Source organism: Pleurodeles waltl, chromosome 12, assembly GCF_031143425.1.
Source record: "Pleurodeles waltl isolate 20211129_DDA chromosome 12, aPleWal1.hap1.20221129, whole genome shotgun sequence".
Lineage (NCBI taxonomy): Eukaryota > Metazoa > Chordata > Amphibia > Caudata > Salamandridae > Pleurodeles > Pleurodeles waltl.
In genome coordinates, this window is record NC_090451.1 from 271,192,132 (window position 1) to 271,211,318 (window position 19,187).

At 42.4% G+C, this 19,187-nt stretch overlaps 1 protein-coding gene across 1 annotated transcript in view; it reads right to left on the reverse strand.

Annotated features, from left to right (window-relative positions):
- Positions 1-19,187, reverse strand: part of MBTPS1 (membrane bound transcription factor peptidase, site 1) — a 353,237-nt gene that overhangs the window by 155,340 nt on the left and 178,710 nt on the right. The window contains exons 11-12 of the mRNA XM_069215792.1: positions 4,617-4,778; positions 3,075-3,219 (exon numbers count right to left, since the gene is read on the reverse strand). Coding sequence (XP_069071893.1) covers positions 3,075-3,219; positions 4,617-4,778 — 307 coding nt within the window. The remainder of the gene's footprint in view (positions 1-3,074; positions 3,220-4,616; positions 4,779-19,187) is intronic.

A 19,187-nucleotide genomic window follows, 5' to 3' on the forward strand; every position in this document is an offset into this window, starting at 1 on the left:
GAGGTACCCAAATTCTAGGATTTCGGGAGCCAAATCACAAGGTGCAGCTGTATGGGGTTAGGATGCCTGAGTGTGCCTTCAGTTTGGGATAGAAGATCAGGCTGGTTGGGCAGCTTTATGCGAGACACTAGAGAGGGGTCGAGAAGGGTGGTGAACCAGCGCTGACTGGCCCAGGTCAGGGCTACTAAAATGAAAGTTAGGGGTGCTTGTTAAACCTTTCGAACCACAAATGGAAGAAGTGGGAAAACATAAGCAAATACCCCTGACAAGTTCATCCATAGTGCATTGCCCATGGTCTGTGGGTTGGGTAGGCTTGAGGTGAACATTGGGCATTTTGCGTTTTTGACAGTGGCCACCAGACCTATTTGGGGGTCCCTTAACAACTGAGGTACGGGAGTAGGACGTGGGCTGAAGTTCCACTCGTGGACTTGTTTGATGTATGTATCCTGGTGAAAAGGTCTGCAAAGTCACTGTCCACCCCAGGTGTGCACTGTATGAGGAGATTGACCATGTGGTGTATTGCCCACCATGAAATGCTGTGACCTAAAGCAGACCACTGCAGGGAATGTGTGCTACCCTCCTTCTGTAAGTAAAATATGGCAGTTTTGTTGTCCGTTCTGAATTACCCTGTGCTGAATGAGAGGAAGAAACACCTTGAGGTGTAGCTGGATTGCTAACAAGCTCGGGTAGTAGTTGTGAATACAAATATGGTGCCTCCACTAGTTGTACCAGATTGGAAAATGATATGCAGGTTGCTCAAATCAGATGAAACAATGTAGCATCGACAATGTATTGCTGCTGAGAATGTTTTTTCTTTATTCTGACGAAAATGCAGTATTGCGCCAAATAAAAAAAAGTAAAAGCGAAACTGTTTATTGTGAAAATGATCCGGGATATGCTAGTTTACTTCAAATAGCGTGACATATTTTACAATATGTCATAAGTAATTTGACCTCAAAACTGAAAAAGGAGGGGAAAAAAAAACTAATTCATACATCTGATGATAAACATTGAAAAAGAAAGCCAGAACAAGTCTGTGAGGCATTGTTTCGTTTTACTTGACATTGGAACATCTTCAAAGCTTTCAAAATAACATACAGGGAGTGCAGAATTATTAGGCAAATGAGTATTTTGACCACATCATCCTCTTTATGCATGTTGTCTTACTCCAAGCTGTATAGGCTCGAAAGCCTACTACCAATTAAGCATATTAGGTGATGTGCATCTCTGTGATGAGAAGGGGTGTGGTCTAATGACATCAACACCCTATATCAGGTGTGCATAATTATTAGGCAACTTCCTTTCCTTTGGCAAAATGGGTCAAAAGAAGGACTTGACAGGCTCAGAAAAGTCAAAAATAGTGAGATATCTTGCAGAGGGATGCAGCACTCTTAAAATTGCAAAGCTTCTGAAGCGTGATCATCGAACAATCAAGCGTTTCATTCAAAATAGTCAACAGGGTCGCAAGAAGCGTGTGGAAAAACCAAGGCGCAAACTAACTGCCCATGAACTGAGAAAAGTCAAGCGTGCAGCTGCCACGATGCCACTTGCCACCAGTTTGGCCATATTTCAGAGCTGCAACATCACTGGAGTGCCCAAAAGCACAAGGTGTGCAATACTCAGAGACATGGCCAAGGTAAGAAAGGCTGAAAGACGACCACCACTGAACAAGACACACAAGCTGAAACGTCAAGACTGGGCCAAGAAATATCTCAAGACTGATTTTTCTAAGGTTTTATGGACTGATGAAATGAGAGTGAGTCTTGATGGGCCAGATGGATGGGCCCGTGGCTGGATTGGTAAAGGGCAGAGAGCTCCAGTCCGACTCAGACGCCAGCAAGGTGGAGGTGGAGTACTGGTTTGGGCTGGTATCATCAAAGATGAGCTTGTGGGGCCTTTTCGGGATGAGGATGGAGTCAAGCTCAACTCCCAGTCCTACTGCCAGTTCCTGGAAGACACCTTCTTCAAGCAGTGGTACAGGAAGAAGTCTGCATCCTTCAAGAAAAACATGATTTTCATGCAGGACAATGCTCCATCACACGCGTCCAAGTACTCCACAGCGTGGCTGGCAAGAAAGGGTATAAAAGAAGGAAATCTAATGACATGGCCTCCTTGTTCACCTGATCTGAACCCCATTGAGAACCTGTGGTCCATCATCAAATGTGAGATTTACAAGGAGGGAAAACAGTACACCTCTCTGAACAGTGTCTGGGAGGCTGTGGTTGCTGCTGCACGCAATGTTGATGGTGAACAGATCAAAACACTGACAGAATCCATGGATGGCAGGCTTTTGAGTGTCCTTGCAAAGAAAGGTGGCTATATTGGTCACTGATTTGTTTTTGTTTTGTTTTTGAATGTCAGAAATGTATATTTGTGAATGTTGAGATGTTATATTGGTTTCACTGGTAATAATAAATAATTGAAATGGGTATATATTTTTTTTTGTTAAGTTGCCTAATAATTATGCACAGTAATAGTCACCTGCACACACAGATATCCCCCTAACATAGCTAAAACTAAAAACAAACTAAAAACTACTTCCAAAAATATTCAGCTTTGATATTAATGAGTTTTTTGGGTTCATTGAGAACATGGTTGTTGTTCAATAATAAAATTAATCCTCAAAAATACAACTTGCCTAATAATTCTGCACTCCCTGTACTTCTTGAAAGGACAAGTCCTACAATATTTATGCAGATTTGTGGACATTCCAAAAGAGTTATTGTCGGTGTAGTTTTCAATAAGGTTGCTTGCTTGTTCCAGTTGAGCAACAGGAAAAAAAACCCTGGGGCACATCCTTTTTGTAACCACCCCACCATCTTCACTGCTTAACATTGTTTCTTCAGCCGTGCTTTCTGACTCCTACTTAAATGCTCAACGAGTTCAATAGCAGCACTTCTGACACAACATTTGCCTAGCAATGCTGGACTGAACTTACAAACAGTACTGTGTCCTACTGAGTGCTCACCCATTTGGGAAGTCATACATGCAGTCCAGGTTTACTTCTCAAAGGTTAACAATAATAAAGAGGAGAATGAAAATGTATTTTCTTGACTCAAAAAATGCAATCTTACCTTATCTACAATCCTGCCAGTGACTCCCATTCCATTAAGGATTGTAACGTTAACAATTGTTGGCATTCCTCCGTAGTAAATGGGTTGGGAGCAATAAGGCCACATGTAGGGGCATTCTGTCAGGTCAACATAGCTTGGACTCAGGCTAGATATAAAACAAACCACAACATTGTCTGCATATTTCAAGATGAACAGGTTAGTCTGGCGAAAAGTACAAATGCATGCCTAAAAAAGCAAGCGATAACAGATTCTGAAAGGTAGTAGAAACAACTAGAAAAAAAGCAACATCTAAAGAAAAAGTATGGTATAGCGAATGCATCACTGAAGATCGCCTTTTATGAACCTTGAACAGGCAGTGCAAGCTGTAACATTTTACTGTACTCACTGAATTGTAGGTTTTGGCCCCAAATACCTTTGATTTGCTGGTACAGTATGGACGGCTGTAAAGAAATCACCAGAGAGGATTTCCAAAGAATCAGTGCTTGCACTGCAGATGTAAGGAATACATCGGCTTGAAGTGAATTTATTAAAAACACAAAGTGACTGCCTTCACTCTAACTAAACCAGCAAGGCATGTCCCCCTATAATTACAGGTGATCAGCCATTCAGAAGCTCATATGCAGGATTCTCCTCGAAGCAGGCTTCCTTAAAGTCCGTAACAGTACAGGCCTGATTATCTTTTTTTGCCATATCTAAGACAATTGCTCAAGAGGACTTCACATTAAATGAGTCTGTTGTTATCCATTTTATGCTCTGCATATTCTAATTACAGAGAACAATTGCACCACAAATTGTTAGCTATGAAGAATGAGCCAAGCTTTTGGATCTGGTCTAGCCAGCTTCAAACAAAAGGGAACACAGTGGGTTTCTCAAAGCTTAAATCGTGAATTTGGTCTTAAGGAATATAATTAGAGAGAAACAAGGAACGTCAGTGATTAGCTCATGCTCAGATTCCTAATTAAAGACTTAAGGATAAGTAAATATTATTTTGACACACTAGCTGAGTTTTTACAAAAGCTATTTTTATACTCAGAGGTATAGCAGACATGCCATCCTAGCTCGTCATGGCATTAATTCATAATTTAAACTCCTTAATAAAATACTTCTACCAGGTATAGTGAACAGATTCTGTCATTTGCCAAGAGGGGGAAACAGTGGATTTTAACTCTAGAGCACTTTAAGAATGTGGATTCCAATTGTCTTTATTAAATGAACTTGTTTTATGCTACAGTTGCATGCTTTTTATGGACAGATTAACAACTGAGTGTTCTAGTGGACTACCATTTTTACTCAAATTATTTTGTACTGCTTATATGTGTTGTGTGTTATATGTGCTGAAACAAACCCTATTGAAATATTTACTTTGGCATTTGTAAAACATCTTCGCTGAGCAGACCTAAACGAATTTTGGAATTATTGCAAGGATAAATCACATCAAATAAGACTAACGTATGCTAACTCACATGAAACTCCAAAAAGGAAAACATATTATGCCCGTACCAGAAAATAAATAGGAAACAAATGAAAACTAAACCCACTGACCTGGCTTGGGGTTTGTAGCTGTTAAGGATCTGATAGGCTCGGAGAAGGTCCAGCTTTCCATGGCCTTGTTCAAACATATTGACTCCAGGAAGCCTAGATGCTGATGCGATGAGAGCCTGTTTCATACTAGCAGGATTCACAAGTTCACGATTCCGAACCGTACTGTAAGAGGAAATTAATGATATACAGCTTGTGGTTATTAGATACAGATTGATAAACTTTGGGCTAGTTATAGGCAAGAGCCCATGGCTGGAAAGCTAGAATGTAAATATAATTCTGTGAATCGACCAATCAGGAGCCAACAAGTGTCAGACAGTGGGGAGTCTGAAGAAACCTTTGGACTGCACTTACATAGGTATATTAGCTATAGGTGGGAACATGGTTTCTAACCAACGTTTGGAGGTAAACTGAGCATCATGGGGATAAGAAGAAGAAGTTACTTAACTGCAAGTAATACTCTTTCTGGTGGATACTCTAACTGCAGATTCCTCCCCTTCCAAATCTCTTCAGGTGCTGGATTGGATCTGGAAATCTCTTGACTAACCCACATGGGCTAACAGTTGGCACTATAAGCCTCCATCAGGACTCCTCCGTGCCACCAGAAACGATTGTACAGAGCTACATATGGGAATCACCTTTTTGGGCTGACGTCAATTTAATCTCAGAAAATGTCTGGGTGCCCTCCAACTCAAACCAACAGACCTCAAACGTCTTGACAATCTATGACTTCCAGCCTGGAACTATATCACCTACGAAAAGTAAAACTGGGAGCAGGGTGGGTTGTGAGGAATCAGCAATAACACATAGTGTCCACCAGAAAGACTCTAACTGAAGGTAAGTAAATTGTTCTTCTGATGGATACTTCTAGTCCTGAATTCTGTACCTTTTGAAGAGCTACCAAAGCAGTACCCTCACAAAGATGCTGTGTCTAAGTAGTGGACTTTACACCAGGAAGTCCTGCAGGACCAAGGCGTCGAACTGGCCATCCCTGCAGACCTGCGAGTCAGTACAGTAATGACTGGTGAAGGCATGGAAAGACAGTTTAAGCAGCTTGGTAGAAATCAAATACTGGAATGCCTTGAGCAAACACTGTTTGTTACTCTGGTCGAAAGCGCCTGAGGGGCCACTGAAGGTTTTTTTCTGGCCACTGCATAGCACAACTTGATGCAGAGAACAATGTATCATAAATATATTGTGTTCTGCAATGGACCTTTCTATCTGCATCAATAAATCCCCCAAAAAAGTTGACGGCCCCAGTCCTATCTAAGTAAAAACTAAAGTCCCACTAACGATTGAACCAAAGAACCCTCATTTTTTCCTTATAGGGATGTTCTGAAGAGAAGACTAAAGGGAGTGTGCCATACTCTCCTACATGAAAGGGTGTCGTCAATTTAGAGAGAAATGCAGTCAGACTCTAAAGTACTAACTTGTCTGGACAAAAGGTAGAACATGGAGGCTGGACAGACAATGCCCTCAACATAATGTCGCAGTGCACCAAGGTAAAGGTAGTAAGACAGACCCATTTGAGTGTCTCAAGGCGCACATGAGTGACTTCATTAAAGTCGGCTGATCAGATATACGAAGGAAGGCCTAAAGAGATGGCAAATAATGTTTAAAAATGACCAAAGCAAAACCTTGCCAGGCCAAAACAACAATTGCAAGATACCATAAGCACACAATAGAAGTCCAATTCTCATAAAAGAAGCAACTGAAAGCCCATAGTGAGTGTCAGTCATGGTTTACTCTTCATACTTCTTACATCACATATGCCATCCAGTATGTACAGGCAGCCGTCCTTTTTTGGTGGGATTGGAAGACCCACTCACTTCTCATATTGAGATATATTTGTAAATTTTTACAGGATGGGAGGTTCCTCAGTTGTTTTAAATGGCCCTTTCCGTTCTCTTAGCATTCATGATACACTGACCTCCTACTTTTTGATTTTTAACATATTGTATCCCACGCTCCGGGACCGTTTTACCTGATGGTCATCTCAGGAACGGTTCATGAATGTTGGCGGGTTGGACATTTATTGATGGTTTCTCCTGTCACCTAATTTTCTTTTTAATCACTGGTTCTCGCTTGTGAGCCTTTTGACTTCTATCACAACCTCTTGCTTATATAAACTTCGCAGAATTTTCAACGTGCAATTTTGATTTTCACATTACGGAATAGGGACACATGTGCATGCGCATGTTTGGACAGCTTTCGTTTTTTAATTTGTTACTCTACATCACCAGCACTGATTGCGGTGGAACAGAATCACCTTGAGACATGACACTACCTTATTTGGTATTGAGAATGAGGAAGGTGCTCAGCAGCTTCTTTCTACATAGCCTGTTGTTATCCCCAGCTGTTAATGTGGAGCTGTTTGCATTCTATTCTTGCAGCCTTGAAAAAGTCAATATGATGAAATACGTGGGGCTCCTTGTACATACTGGACGTCATATGTGATGTGATAAGTATGAAGAATAAACCACAACCGGAACTCATTATGGGCTTACAGTTACTTCTTTTATGAGAATTGGACTTCAATAGTGTGCTTCTGGTATCTTGCAATTATGGCATAGCTGGACTGGGGGTATCCCTAAATTCCAGCAACTTGATCCCAGGTGGCAGGGGCCTACTAGGGCAGAGCCAAAATAAATAGTGTTCTGCTAGGTTGGCTGGATGTCCCACAACTGGGGTACCACTTGGGATGCGCTTGTTAATGCGTTGCCACCAGTGCTCTTTGTTATTGCCAGGCCAGAACAACATCAGAATAGTTTATCTGCAGAGGGATGACCCCATCGTTTCCCTCACCATGCAATGCAATTCAACCAATATTCAAAACAAATTACCTTGATGGACAGCAGTGAGCAGTCACAATAACATCCAACACTTGTGTTAAAACTTCAAAGCCTCTCCGTTGATTTTGCTCAATTTGCATGCACAGAGGTGTAGATTATAGAGGTTTGGTTGCAAAATCCTGCCCTGTTGTTGCGACTGAATGTTCTCTCAACCAAGCAGCCGAAATGGAGAGCATATGATCAAAATCAGCAGGTTAGCACATCAGACTCTCTAAGCCCAGGGTAAGAACTATTAGGATAGGTCGTGCTCAGTTATTCTGGACTCTTCTAAGGATATGCTGAATCAGTCGCAAGATGGGAATGCAGAGAAGTGGCTACAGTCCCACTGAAGGTAGAATGTGTCACCTAAAGAGCGTCGCATTGGGACCTCCAAGGCACAAAAAGACCAGACAGTGATCGTTCTCAGGTGCTGCTAACAGATCATTCAAAGGCGAGCCTCACTTAGAGAAGATGTTTTAAGTTATCTCTGGGAGCTGGTGCCATTCGTGATCAGCACAGCAAAGTCTGCTGAGCACATCCGTTGACAGCTTACTGACCGCTAAAGCAATCCAGAAAGGCCCCAGGCAGATCTACAACCCGAGAACTTCCAACAGCCACAGGACCAAATGCGGTCTTCCTTTTTGCAGTACAACATGGCTGTGTTTGTCTGAACTTGAACAGACCAGCCCTTGATGGAAGGCAGAAAGGCTCTGAGGACCAGGCACACGATGCACAGCTTCAACTGGTTGACGTGGTGGCACTGTTCAACTGAAGACCAAATCCCTATGATCACACCTTCTTCCAGCTGGTCCGGATAATGCAAGGACAGTGGGCTGTTGCTTGGCAGACTGATATTTGCAAACCACCACAGAATGTTCTGGGCTGCTTTGCCAGAGATCCAGCTGTTGTCAAACAGGCACCTCTAGTGCTCCACCCATTGAAGGTAAAGGCTCTATGCAAGACACACATATACCAACGTTAATGAGGCACTAGCCATATGCACAACGTCAGGAGACCAAGAAGTTCCAAAAACATCTGGAACTGAACAAAGGCTCATGCTGCAACATTGCCATTATAGCCTAGATGTACATAACTCATGACAGGAATGCATTGGATGGGCCAAAGATGAGATTTCCATTTGTTGGTCAAGAACCCCCCAGGTAGACAACAACAAAACAGATTGTGCAGGTGGTCCCAGGCTAGCTAAGGTGAGCTAGTCTTCAGCAGCCAGTTAGAGATAAGGGAATACATGTATCCTCGATCTCTGAGGATGAGCCATGACTATTGACACCACCTACATAAACTGAATGGGTGAGCCAAGGCTGAAGGACAGGACAGTGAATTGGAAATGTTCTATATCCACCAAAACCAAAAGTAGCGCCCCTGGGGAACTTTAAGATCAACATATCCAAGCACAACTTGAAGTCTGCGGGATCCAACACCAGCAGAATCTGGGCCAGTGTCAGCATTGTGAACAAGACCTTCCTGAGTGTGTTCAGAAGCCTTATGACCAGCACTGACCTCAGCACTCTATCCTTCTTGGGAACCAAGAAGTACCAGAAGTAGCAGCTTGTCCCCCTCTGTGCACCAGGCACCACATCGATCACATCCTTGACAACAATGGCTCAACTCCTCTGAAGAGTATATCAGCATGGTCTATCAATGTTTCAAGGAAAGTGGGTAAAAGTAGCCAAAAAACATGAGAACGTAATCAAACAGAGCAGTATGAAGATTAAATTGGTTCAAAGTTATTGCATGCCATCAGCGTAGGCAAAAAATAATTTTGCCCCATTTCAGCCTAGAGGACCACTGAAAAGGAAACTAAAGCGGCTTGAGCTGCAGTAGGAGAGGAGGAAGAAGAGGACTATAGCATCTGCTTGTGTCCAATACAAGTGCCCCTTCCTTTGGAGAATGAAAGGAATGAGCTGGTTGTTCAACAGGATGAGACATATCCTACTGATTGTAGGCAAGACCCCAGTGAGTAGCTTCTAAACCTCTGGTATTGGTGGTGAAACTGGAGAAAGAAGGCCCAAAGAACAAACTTTATAGTGTCCTTAAACCACTTGAGGCAATGAGTCTGCTTTCTTAACTAAGTGCCTGGTTGTTCAAAAGACAGTTCCATCAGGGAAGCCTGGACATCTCCCCAAAAAACTATATTTGACCATCAAGTACAGTCCTGCAAAGTTCATCAAATCCTCAAACTGTGCAGGCAAGAACTTTCTCCTTGTGCCTTACAGGGGGTGTATAACAAGCCAAGAGACACACAGAGGTCAAGGCCCATAGAGCCATACTGACAGATGAAAGACTCTTTTGCCCAAAGTATGAATCTTTTTGGATTCACTCTCCGAAGGAGCAATATGAAAGACATTAAGGTTCAACTTGCTCATCTAGGCCTAAATCCAAGTTTTCCCAGAATCTGGTGCTGTGAGGAAAGATAGGTCTCACGTAGCCAGTCTGTGAAGTGGAACAATGGGGCGGGTCGCCAGTGGAACAAAACATGGGATTTGGATTATATTGGTATATGGGTCCCACATCAGCGACTGCTCAGGTGTCAATGGCCTGTGGTACAGAATTTCTGTCAATGAGTTAGCATTAATCTCCACCATGGGTGTATGAAATTGGGTCATTTGTTAAGGGGTATGAGAACCCCCTCCTAGGTAAAAACTACAATCCTTGTCAGGGTGAAACACAAAAATCATTAAATCAACCTATGCCTTAACCTCTGGAAGCTTGGCACAAAAGCAGTCAGGCTTAACTTAGAGGCAATGTGTAAAGTATTTATGCAGCACTCAAACAGTAATAAAGTGAAAACACCACACCGGTAAAATCCCAAACCAATTTAGAAAACTAGAGAGAATTTAAATAACTATATGATACCAAAAAGGCAAAACCCCAATTAGTAGAACCGGAGTTATGATTTTTTAAAGCTTGAGGGAAAAATCGTACCAAATGCAAAAAGGCACAAAGCACCACTCACAGTTATCTGGTTGTACTGGACCAGGATAAAGTCACAAGTCGGGTCTGACCACTTTAGAGCTCCAGTTGAATGAAGGGACCAGATTTGTTCCGCTGATGAGTTTAACTTGTCGAGTACAAGTCCACATGAGGAGCTGCATGTGGAGGTTCACACTGGTGGGGAACCATCCCAAGTGGCAAGCACATAGAGAGAATTCTATGTTTATCCTGGGGTCCCATAAACAGAAAAACATTGCTTCAAGCTGATTTGCTTTTTGTGCAATCCAGAAGGGGATTTCCTCCCATCTGGTGGGTATTTTACCTATTTTAGCATTGATAATTACAGGACTAATCACAGGCACAGCTACCTGTGGCTGTACAGCTTGAACAGCCTTCACTGGGCCAGTTGTTAGTGTATGCATAACAAACTGCGCCAAACGTCTGTATAGTGTAACTAGTTGGCATATATCACCTACATTTAACTGTTGTATGTTAGGATATAGTGTGCAGCTGGCTAGGACTGGCCACGTAGTCCCATCAGTGCTGAGGGGACCCAGTCTAATGTTTTGTAATACACGTGGTAGGGTGCCTTGGAACAAATATTGATGTTCCAGATACGTAAATGCTTTTTTCTAAATCATTGTAAGCTCTGTATTGGCCTGGTAAGGGAGCTTCAATGCATGTGTGAAATGTTTGTGTATTAGCGTCAACTACAGGAAAAGTGACCCATGAGTAAAATACTTCAGTTTTAAAAGCTTTGTGAGCCTCAACCAGGAGGGTGACATCGCCACCCTCATTAGGTAGCGCATGCTCAGCACAAGCATTTTGCCTATGCCCTAATATAGCCCAGTGATCAAGGATTCCTAAAAGACCTAGGTAAGGAGGCCCAGACTTTTCTGGGAAATATATTTTGTTAAAAGTGTTTTTTACTGCTACCCGTGCCAGTTTACTGTAGACTCCCAGTGTTTCAGGCAGCTTGGCATTTCAAAGTGTTTGTTTTTTTTGTTGTTTTTTTAGCACTCCCTCCACCCCCCTGTTTTCTATGTAAAAAGGCTACATACATCTTGCAGAGTGGGTTCAGGAGACTGCTTAATCGTTTCTGTTGATTTAAATTGTGTATAGAAACTGTCCTGTTTTTTGCCTTACAAAAGTCACATTTCAGAGTACGCGACAAGCAGTATTTCAGTGTTTTTTTTTTACAATCTCTACCTTACCCGGAAAGTAGACTGCTAGCTTGGAAGTGTGGATTCAGCCTGTCTGTATCCAAGGAGATTCTGAATAGAGCAGCAGTTACCTCTTCCCTTCCCACGGGGACTGGGCTTCAGTTAACTTGGCCCTTATATAAGTTTCTATTGGTTCTTGCATATGGTGTTGTGTTAGGTTGTTGGGGGCTGGTCTTTCTATTGGGTTAGGGATTAGAGTAAAGCTTGTGATTGGCAGTAGGGCTGAGATTCTGATTCGTTCCTGGTTTTTAGGGCTGGGCTTGTGATTGGCAGTAGGGCTGAGATTCTGATTGGTTCCTGGTTTTTAGGGCTGGGCTAGTGATCGGTTGGCAGGATTAGGGGTATGATTGGTGATTAGGGATGGGTCTCCCATTGGTTGTGGGGGTTAGGGTTACAAATCTGATTGGTTAGGGTTAGGACTAGGTTTCTATTGGCCAGTAGGGCTATTTAAGCAAGGGCTTAGGGCATCTCAGCTAAGGGTGGAGAGGACAAGGACAGCTGCCTGTTTGGGCCTGTTCAGGACTGGTAGGGCCTAAGGCCAGAAATGCTGCCCAATTTCCCATTTATCAGAAAGGAACTTACTCCCTACACATCCATCAACAAGCAAACACAACATCTGCAAAGACATCCAACTCTTGCATCACAAACTGACCGAATACAGATTGCAATGTCCCATCATCCAACACGATACCCCATACACAACACCTATACACATATCCACCACAAACACAACAGTAAAACACCCTCATTCTCACAGCAAACACTACTCTGTCCATTCCCACTAACACAACCTGCCATCAAACAACACAAAACCACACTATACATTGCTGTCAGCCTTCCAGATACACACTCCCTGTTCATACATACCAACAACACTATCCTCTATTTTCTCCACACAGACCACCTTTCATCATGACAATTCCTAAACCCAGCCTTCCAACACACCATCTACAAACGCTCTCTTCACCAATTACGCTCAACCATACAATCCTCACACTCCACTCCACCACACATATTACCTCTTCCATTCATCACAACTAACACAAACTCCCGACACACATCCATCCCCTCTTACACACCTCATACATTAATCTCCAAAACACATCAACACCCCCTGTAATACTCTAATATCACTCACCGGCACTAACTCACATACAAATACCTCACCAAAAACAACATCAATATCCCCTCTCACTATTCCACAAAAACAATACAGACCACACACATCAGCACATCAAATCAACAGAAACCTTAATTATACTTATCGTCACACCCATTCCCACCCTCATGACTACACAAAGAATACAAATTCCGTCCAATCTTTACCCCTACATTCTCACTCTTCACAAACATCTACCACACGCACCCCAACACAGCAACATTTATTCACCCGCCTCTCCTCCATTGCACAATTTAGAGCCTTACATCATGATCCACATGCTCCTCCGCCACCCCTAACCCATACTCCATCCACACTAAACAGACACAAACAAAATAAACAACATGCCACTTTTAACAACATAGCATCCCCTTGTCTTTTACATAAGGCAACCCTACAAAAAACAGTACACTCTTCATGTCTCTCTCAGCCACCAAGTCCAGCACCCACACACAGACCCAACAAAATGTCTCCTAAACCTGCTGGAAGAGGAACACTGTATTGAAAAACAAGACTATTGTGACCCTCACACAGTTATCACAACTAACAACACACCTGCTACATGCTCAAAATATACTGCTTACACTTCTCCTAAGCAAAATAACACAGCCGCCAACCGCCACTAACACCAACACTTTTTCTAAACTGCCAGCTCATAAATGCTCGGTCACTCTCAGAAAACAAGCACCACATCTACGACCTGCTCACAGACACACAACCTGACTTACTATTCTTAACAGAATCATGGTTGGGAGATGACAAGGCCCCAGTGTTGCATGAAGCCCTTCCTCCAGACTATCAAACCATCACACAAAACCATATAGGCAAGAGAGGAGGTGGACTAGCTATTATATTAAAACAGGCTATAAATCTCAGTAAAACAGAAAACATTTCCATACAAGGTTGAAAAGCCCTCCTCAACAGATGCCACCCTACTCCAACTTCCTCCTGTTACTTTCTCCTCCTTTACAGACCTCCACCTAACAACTCAACATTCCCAGACACTTTTCTAGATACAGTCTCAAACCTTATTACATTATACTTAAACCAATGCAGTTTTGGGGACCAACACATTTGGTTTGACAAACCCAATATAGCCCATTCAAAAGCTATCACCACTGGCCTAGTCGCATTGAAGCTACACCAGATTGTACACAATCCCACACACATCGCTGGACACATCCTAGATGTCATTTTTGCTAAGCCTGAACTAGTTATCGTTCATAGCAACACGCCAATCACATGGTCAGACCACCATTTGATAACTTTCTGACATAAAACTCCACAAATCAACACACCCCACAACTACTTACATACACGCACCCATCGACCTTGGAGCAAACTCAATTTTGATGACTTAGAAACACAACTAAGAGCCAACACAGATACAATTATTCCTGTTCCAAAACTTTATGAGTGGCTACAGGAAGCTTTTGATATCCTACTACCACTCAGAAAAACTAAACATGACAAAAGAAAACCAACAACTTGGAGAAACACAGACCTTAAAAAGATAAGGCAACAAATCAGAAAGTTGCAGCGGACCTGGATCAAAACAAACAGTCAGGACAAACTGCAGCTATACAAACTTAACAGAATATAAAAATCATCAATCAAAAAAGCTAAAAAAGGGTACTACTCAGACAGAATTCAAAATGCTAAATCTGCAACCAAAGATTTTTATAAAATTATCAATGAATTTCGAAAACCTATATGCATGGAAGGAAGTCATCCCACTACTCAAGATTTTGCAAAGAAACTAGCAACTCATTACACAACCAAGGCAGACACATTGGACTCCTATTCACAACAGAAGAAAACCATCAGTACCGACCCCTTTCCTAAAATACCCTCTCAGAATAAACCAACCCAGCCTCTACAGTCCTTCAAACAAATGTCACAAGGTGAACTTATGGATTTGGTCAAAGCAAGCAGACCTTCCGGGTGCCCTTCTGACCCTTGCCCACCACACATCTTCAGGAACATTCTTTTATTTACTTCTGCTGCCACATATGTAAGAAGAATCATCAACCACTCTTTAACTACAGGAACTTTTCCTGTAGACCTGAAAAAGGCATACATACAACCGTTATTAAAAAACAAAAACCTAGACCTGCAAGACCCCAACAACTACAGACCAATCACAAATGGACCTTTCCTGGGCAAACTGATAGAAAGAGCAGCATTTGCCCAGATGTCACAATTCATTAAAGACAATTCTATACTTTCAGACTTCCAAACTGGATTCTGCACAGGAAGAGGCACTGAATCGGCACTCATTGCAATCTGGGATGATCTTAAAAACACAGTCGACCGCAAAGAAGTTGCTGCACTACTTCTCTTGGACATCTCGGCTGCCTTTGATACGGTTGACCATGACACCCTCATTCAAAGACTCCACAAAGCTGGCATAGAAGGGACTGCTCTCAACTGGATTACATCCTACCTTCAAAAAATAACTAATATCATCTATTCGCCCCCTTCTCGTCCAAACCCGACCTCACAAAAGCAGGGGTCCCCAAGGTTCAATCATCTCACCTTTGCTTTTCAACATCTACATGATATAATTACCAGAACTGATCAATGATTTTCATCTCACATGCTACAACTATGCAGATGACACACAAATACTACTTAAATTAGAATGCCCCAAAAACATTGAAAACTCACAAATCTTCAGTTGCCTCAGAGCCGTTGATCAATGGATGACTTGGAGCCATCTCAAACTAAATGCCTCCAAAACAGAAATACTCATATGTGGTGACTGGAAAAATGATGACCCACTGAGCGCCTGGCCTGAAAATCTCGGACCACCTCCTCAATTATCCAAGGAAGTTACAAACCTTGGAATCACCATGGACTCCAAGCTAACAATGAATGACCAAGTGGACAAATTAGCACGAACAAGCTTCATCACCTTGAAGACTCTACGACGCATCTTCCCCCACCTCGGATTTCCACACAAAGTGCAAGCTACTATCTTACTTGTACTATCCAAACTGGATTATGCCAATGGCCTCTACCATGGATCATCTCTATCTATCTATTATGAACAAACTACAACGTATTCAGAACTGCGCAGCCAGGCTACTATTACATGTAAAGCCACAAGCCCACATCTCCCCTGCCTTGAGCGCACTACACTGGTTACCAGTTGCCAGAAGATGCACCTTCAAGCTGCTTTGTATCACCCACAAAGCTATATATGGAACAGGACCACTTTTTAACAGAAACAAAATAACCAAATACATTCAACAAAGAAACCTCCGCTCAAGATTGGCACCACGCCTTAGAACACAACCATACAAGAAAAAAATATAGGTGGTACATTCTTTTCCGTTCAAGCAGCCCAACTATGGAATTCATTACCCCCAACTATAAGAGCCACAGATAATTATCTTGTCTTCAAAAATCTACTCAAGAGTTGGCTCTTTCCTTCATAACCACCATATTCAAACAACTATGGACTACATATGCTTATGTTGATATTTATCTGATTATGTGTATATTCTAGTTATATATGGCTCTTTAGAAAATATGTATCGCTACTATGTCATAACAATATACTACACACATACTCTTTAAACCTGTTTAACTAATGTATACTTATTCATGGTTTAAATATGTATGTACATATATGTGTGCATATGTATATATATGTTATTCTATGCTTAACATGTTCATAGGTCATTGCATAACTCCTAGATAAATTGTTAGATTAGATACTTATAAATCCCTGCTCTCATTTTATATCACACTTTGTCTATACAATATGTCATATCTCTATCAATCTATCCTCCAGTCCCACTCTGACTCATCCCAAATCCATTCTACTACTTTCATCTCCTAAATAACCCCGCCTAAGCTCTTCCCACCTCTTTCACATCTAACTCACCCAAACCTCACTTTACTACCATGATCTCCCAAACAACCCTACTAAATTCTCCCTCATTTATCTCACCCTGCTACTATGATCTCCGTAACCCTTTCCACAGACTCTTCCCTCCTCCATCACCCCTTTACTCATCCCAAGCCTAAAACCTATTACCATAAACTCCCAATTAACACTTCTGGATTCTTCCCTCCTCCACCCCTCCATTACGCCAATCAAACCAACTAACAAACTCACATACCCGCGGCTCAAATTAACTCATAATAATACTAAAACTGTACTCGTATTTCCCTATACTAATCCACCACTAATTCCTTTTAGGTTCCATGATAACACCTTGTCAGGGGTAGTAAGCGCTATATAAATACTAGTACAGTACAATACAATGTAATGTTAAGTATGCTAGAACAGCAGGTCTGCAAATTAGCAAGAATATTAATAACATTCACCATTTTAATGAATGGAATTCAGAGCGGGAACATATTATAGTGGCGTACCATTTTACATGTTCAAACTTTAACAACCTACAGACAAATATAGCTACTTCCTATAATGCTGAGGATTTAATCACCAAAACCATGGAGGTCTCCATTTTAAGGTGAATAGGGGATCTTGGGTACACACAAGAACTACTCAGGAGACCCGGTAGTAAATACCTGACCTATAAACGTTGGTGGCACCATGTTGTATGGTTTCCACTAAAAGGTAGGACTGCGTATTAGGGTAACTGAACTTCAGGACGAGAGGACTGAGTCCATCTACACCATCAGGAACAGTTGACCCAAATCCCAGCTAACTCACGGTGCCTCACCTGAACGCCAACCATCCCAGGGTAACAGATGATTTTGGCAACCTTGAACATGACTGACTCCCAATGAAGAAGCAGAAACAGATCTTACCCTTTTCATTGTTTTACTCATGCATGCCCAGGGCAAACAAAAGAAAGATACGAATAAAGGTTTTCCAATATTTATTGAAATAATCATATTCTTGCAAAGACAGAATGATTTGTGATTATTGAGCCGATGAAACAAAGCAGTGTAACCGGCATTACTAGCATGGTGAAAAGAATAAAAAGTTAAAACATGGCCATATTAGATCTATATATCTATCACTACCTGCACTCTGGGATCATAGCGGACGTACCCTGTGCCCGATCTAGGAGGTAAGCCTGAGACCCCCACACCTGGAGAGCTGAGCCAGGAAGCCAGTGTTGAGTGAAGTTGGCAATCCTTCTCTTCAAGAAGAAAGATTAGTGTCAGCAGAGTAGCATGTTGAACACAGCATTCGTTCCTCTGACCCCTGTAGGGCAGTGCACCATTTATGTAATCAAAACCAAACTGTGTTAGAGGCACAGCTCTGATACAATGATATCCCTAGATGTTATAGGCTATCTTCGAACATGCAACGCAAGCACTGGGATATCTTGTTCTATGTTCCTGGCCTTGAACAGAGTGTACAGATACATTGTGTGAAAGGCTTTCTGAAAACTAGCAAAATGAACAGCATCTTCTCAGAATAATATTGTGCAAGCATAAAGTGTGTAAAACTAAGCTAAAACGGCGAACCAAAGTGGGCCCAAGAAAGCCTCATGACAGCCACACGAAGATCATAATCGTCGCGAGGAGCAGATTAGTCATTGTGGATGGTAGGTTGTAGGGCGAAGAGCCAGGTGTCACTGAAGATTTGCATTGGCAGTAAATGTGCGCAGTCACTACTCACTTGGAGTATTGTGGCTGATGTGGAAGAGCAGTCTTCACTAGAGATTTGCGTGTCTCATGGATAGTCTTCATTTGTTACAAAGAATTTGCTTTGTGGTCACGAAGAGCCCATAAGCTCTTGATCTTCAGCTCGAGTTCAAGAGGAGAACACTCTTAATGCCAGTCAAGGGTCAAGGACCAGGTGGGGCACCTCTTGGGAATCAGGACTCGCTTGGGGCTCAGTCAGGAACCAGTTTGTGTTGGTCAGCTGGGCAGTTTCAGGAAGACCTTTGTAAGCTTATTGTGTCCCTGTATCTCAAACAAAAGGTCAGCCAAGTGACCCTTGGGATCACTTCTGGAGTGTTTGGGTTCATGGCAAGTAGGTCCAGTCTTCTTTCTTCAGGCAGCAGGGCAGTCCTTCTTCTGAATCTTCCATAGGTCCAGGAGTGTTCTGAGGAGAGATTCTGAAGGTGCCACGTTTAACCCCAGTGCCAGGTTGTGGGTGGGGGATGTCTCAACTTTTTTCCTGTGTTTGGCATCAAACTGTCTAGGTATGAGCTGCATTTCTTAGTGGTAGGTTGGACAGCCCTTAAAAATCAGAAGGGGTGGGCATAACCCTGAGACTATCCTTTGAAGGGCAGGAAGGCCTGAACACAACCTCCTAGGACATCCTGGCCAGGAGCAGAACACTTTGCCCCATACCTAAGGCCCTTTTGTCCCCATGTCTGGAAGGAATACACAAACACCACAGGAGAACCATTCACAATCATTTGACCCTGGCAAAAAGGCATATTTGGTTTAAGCTGAAAAATGG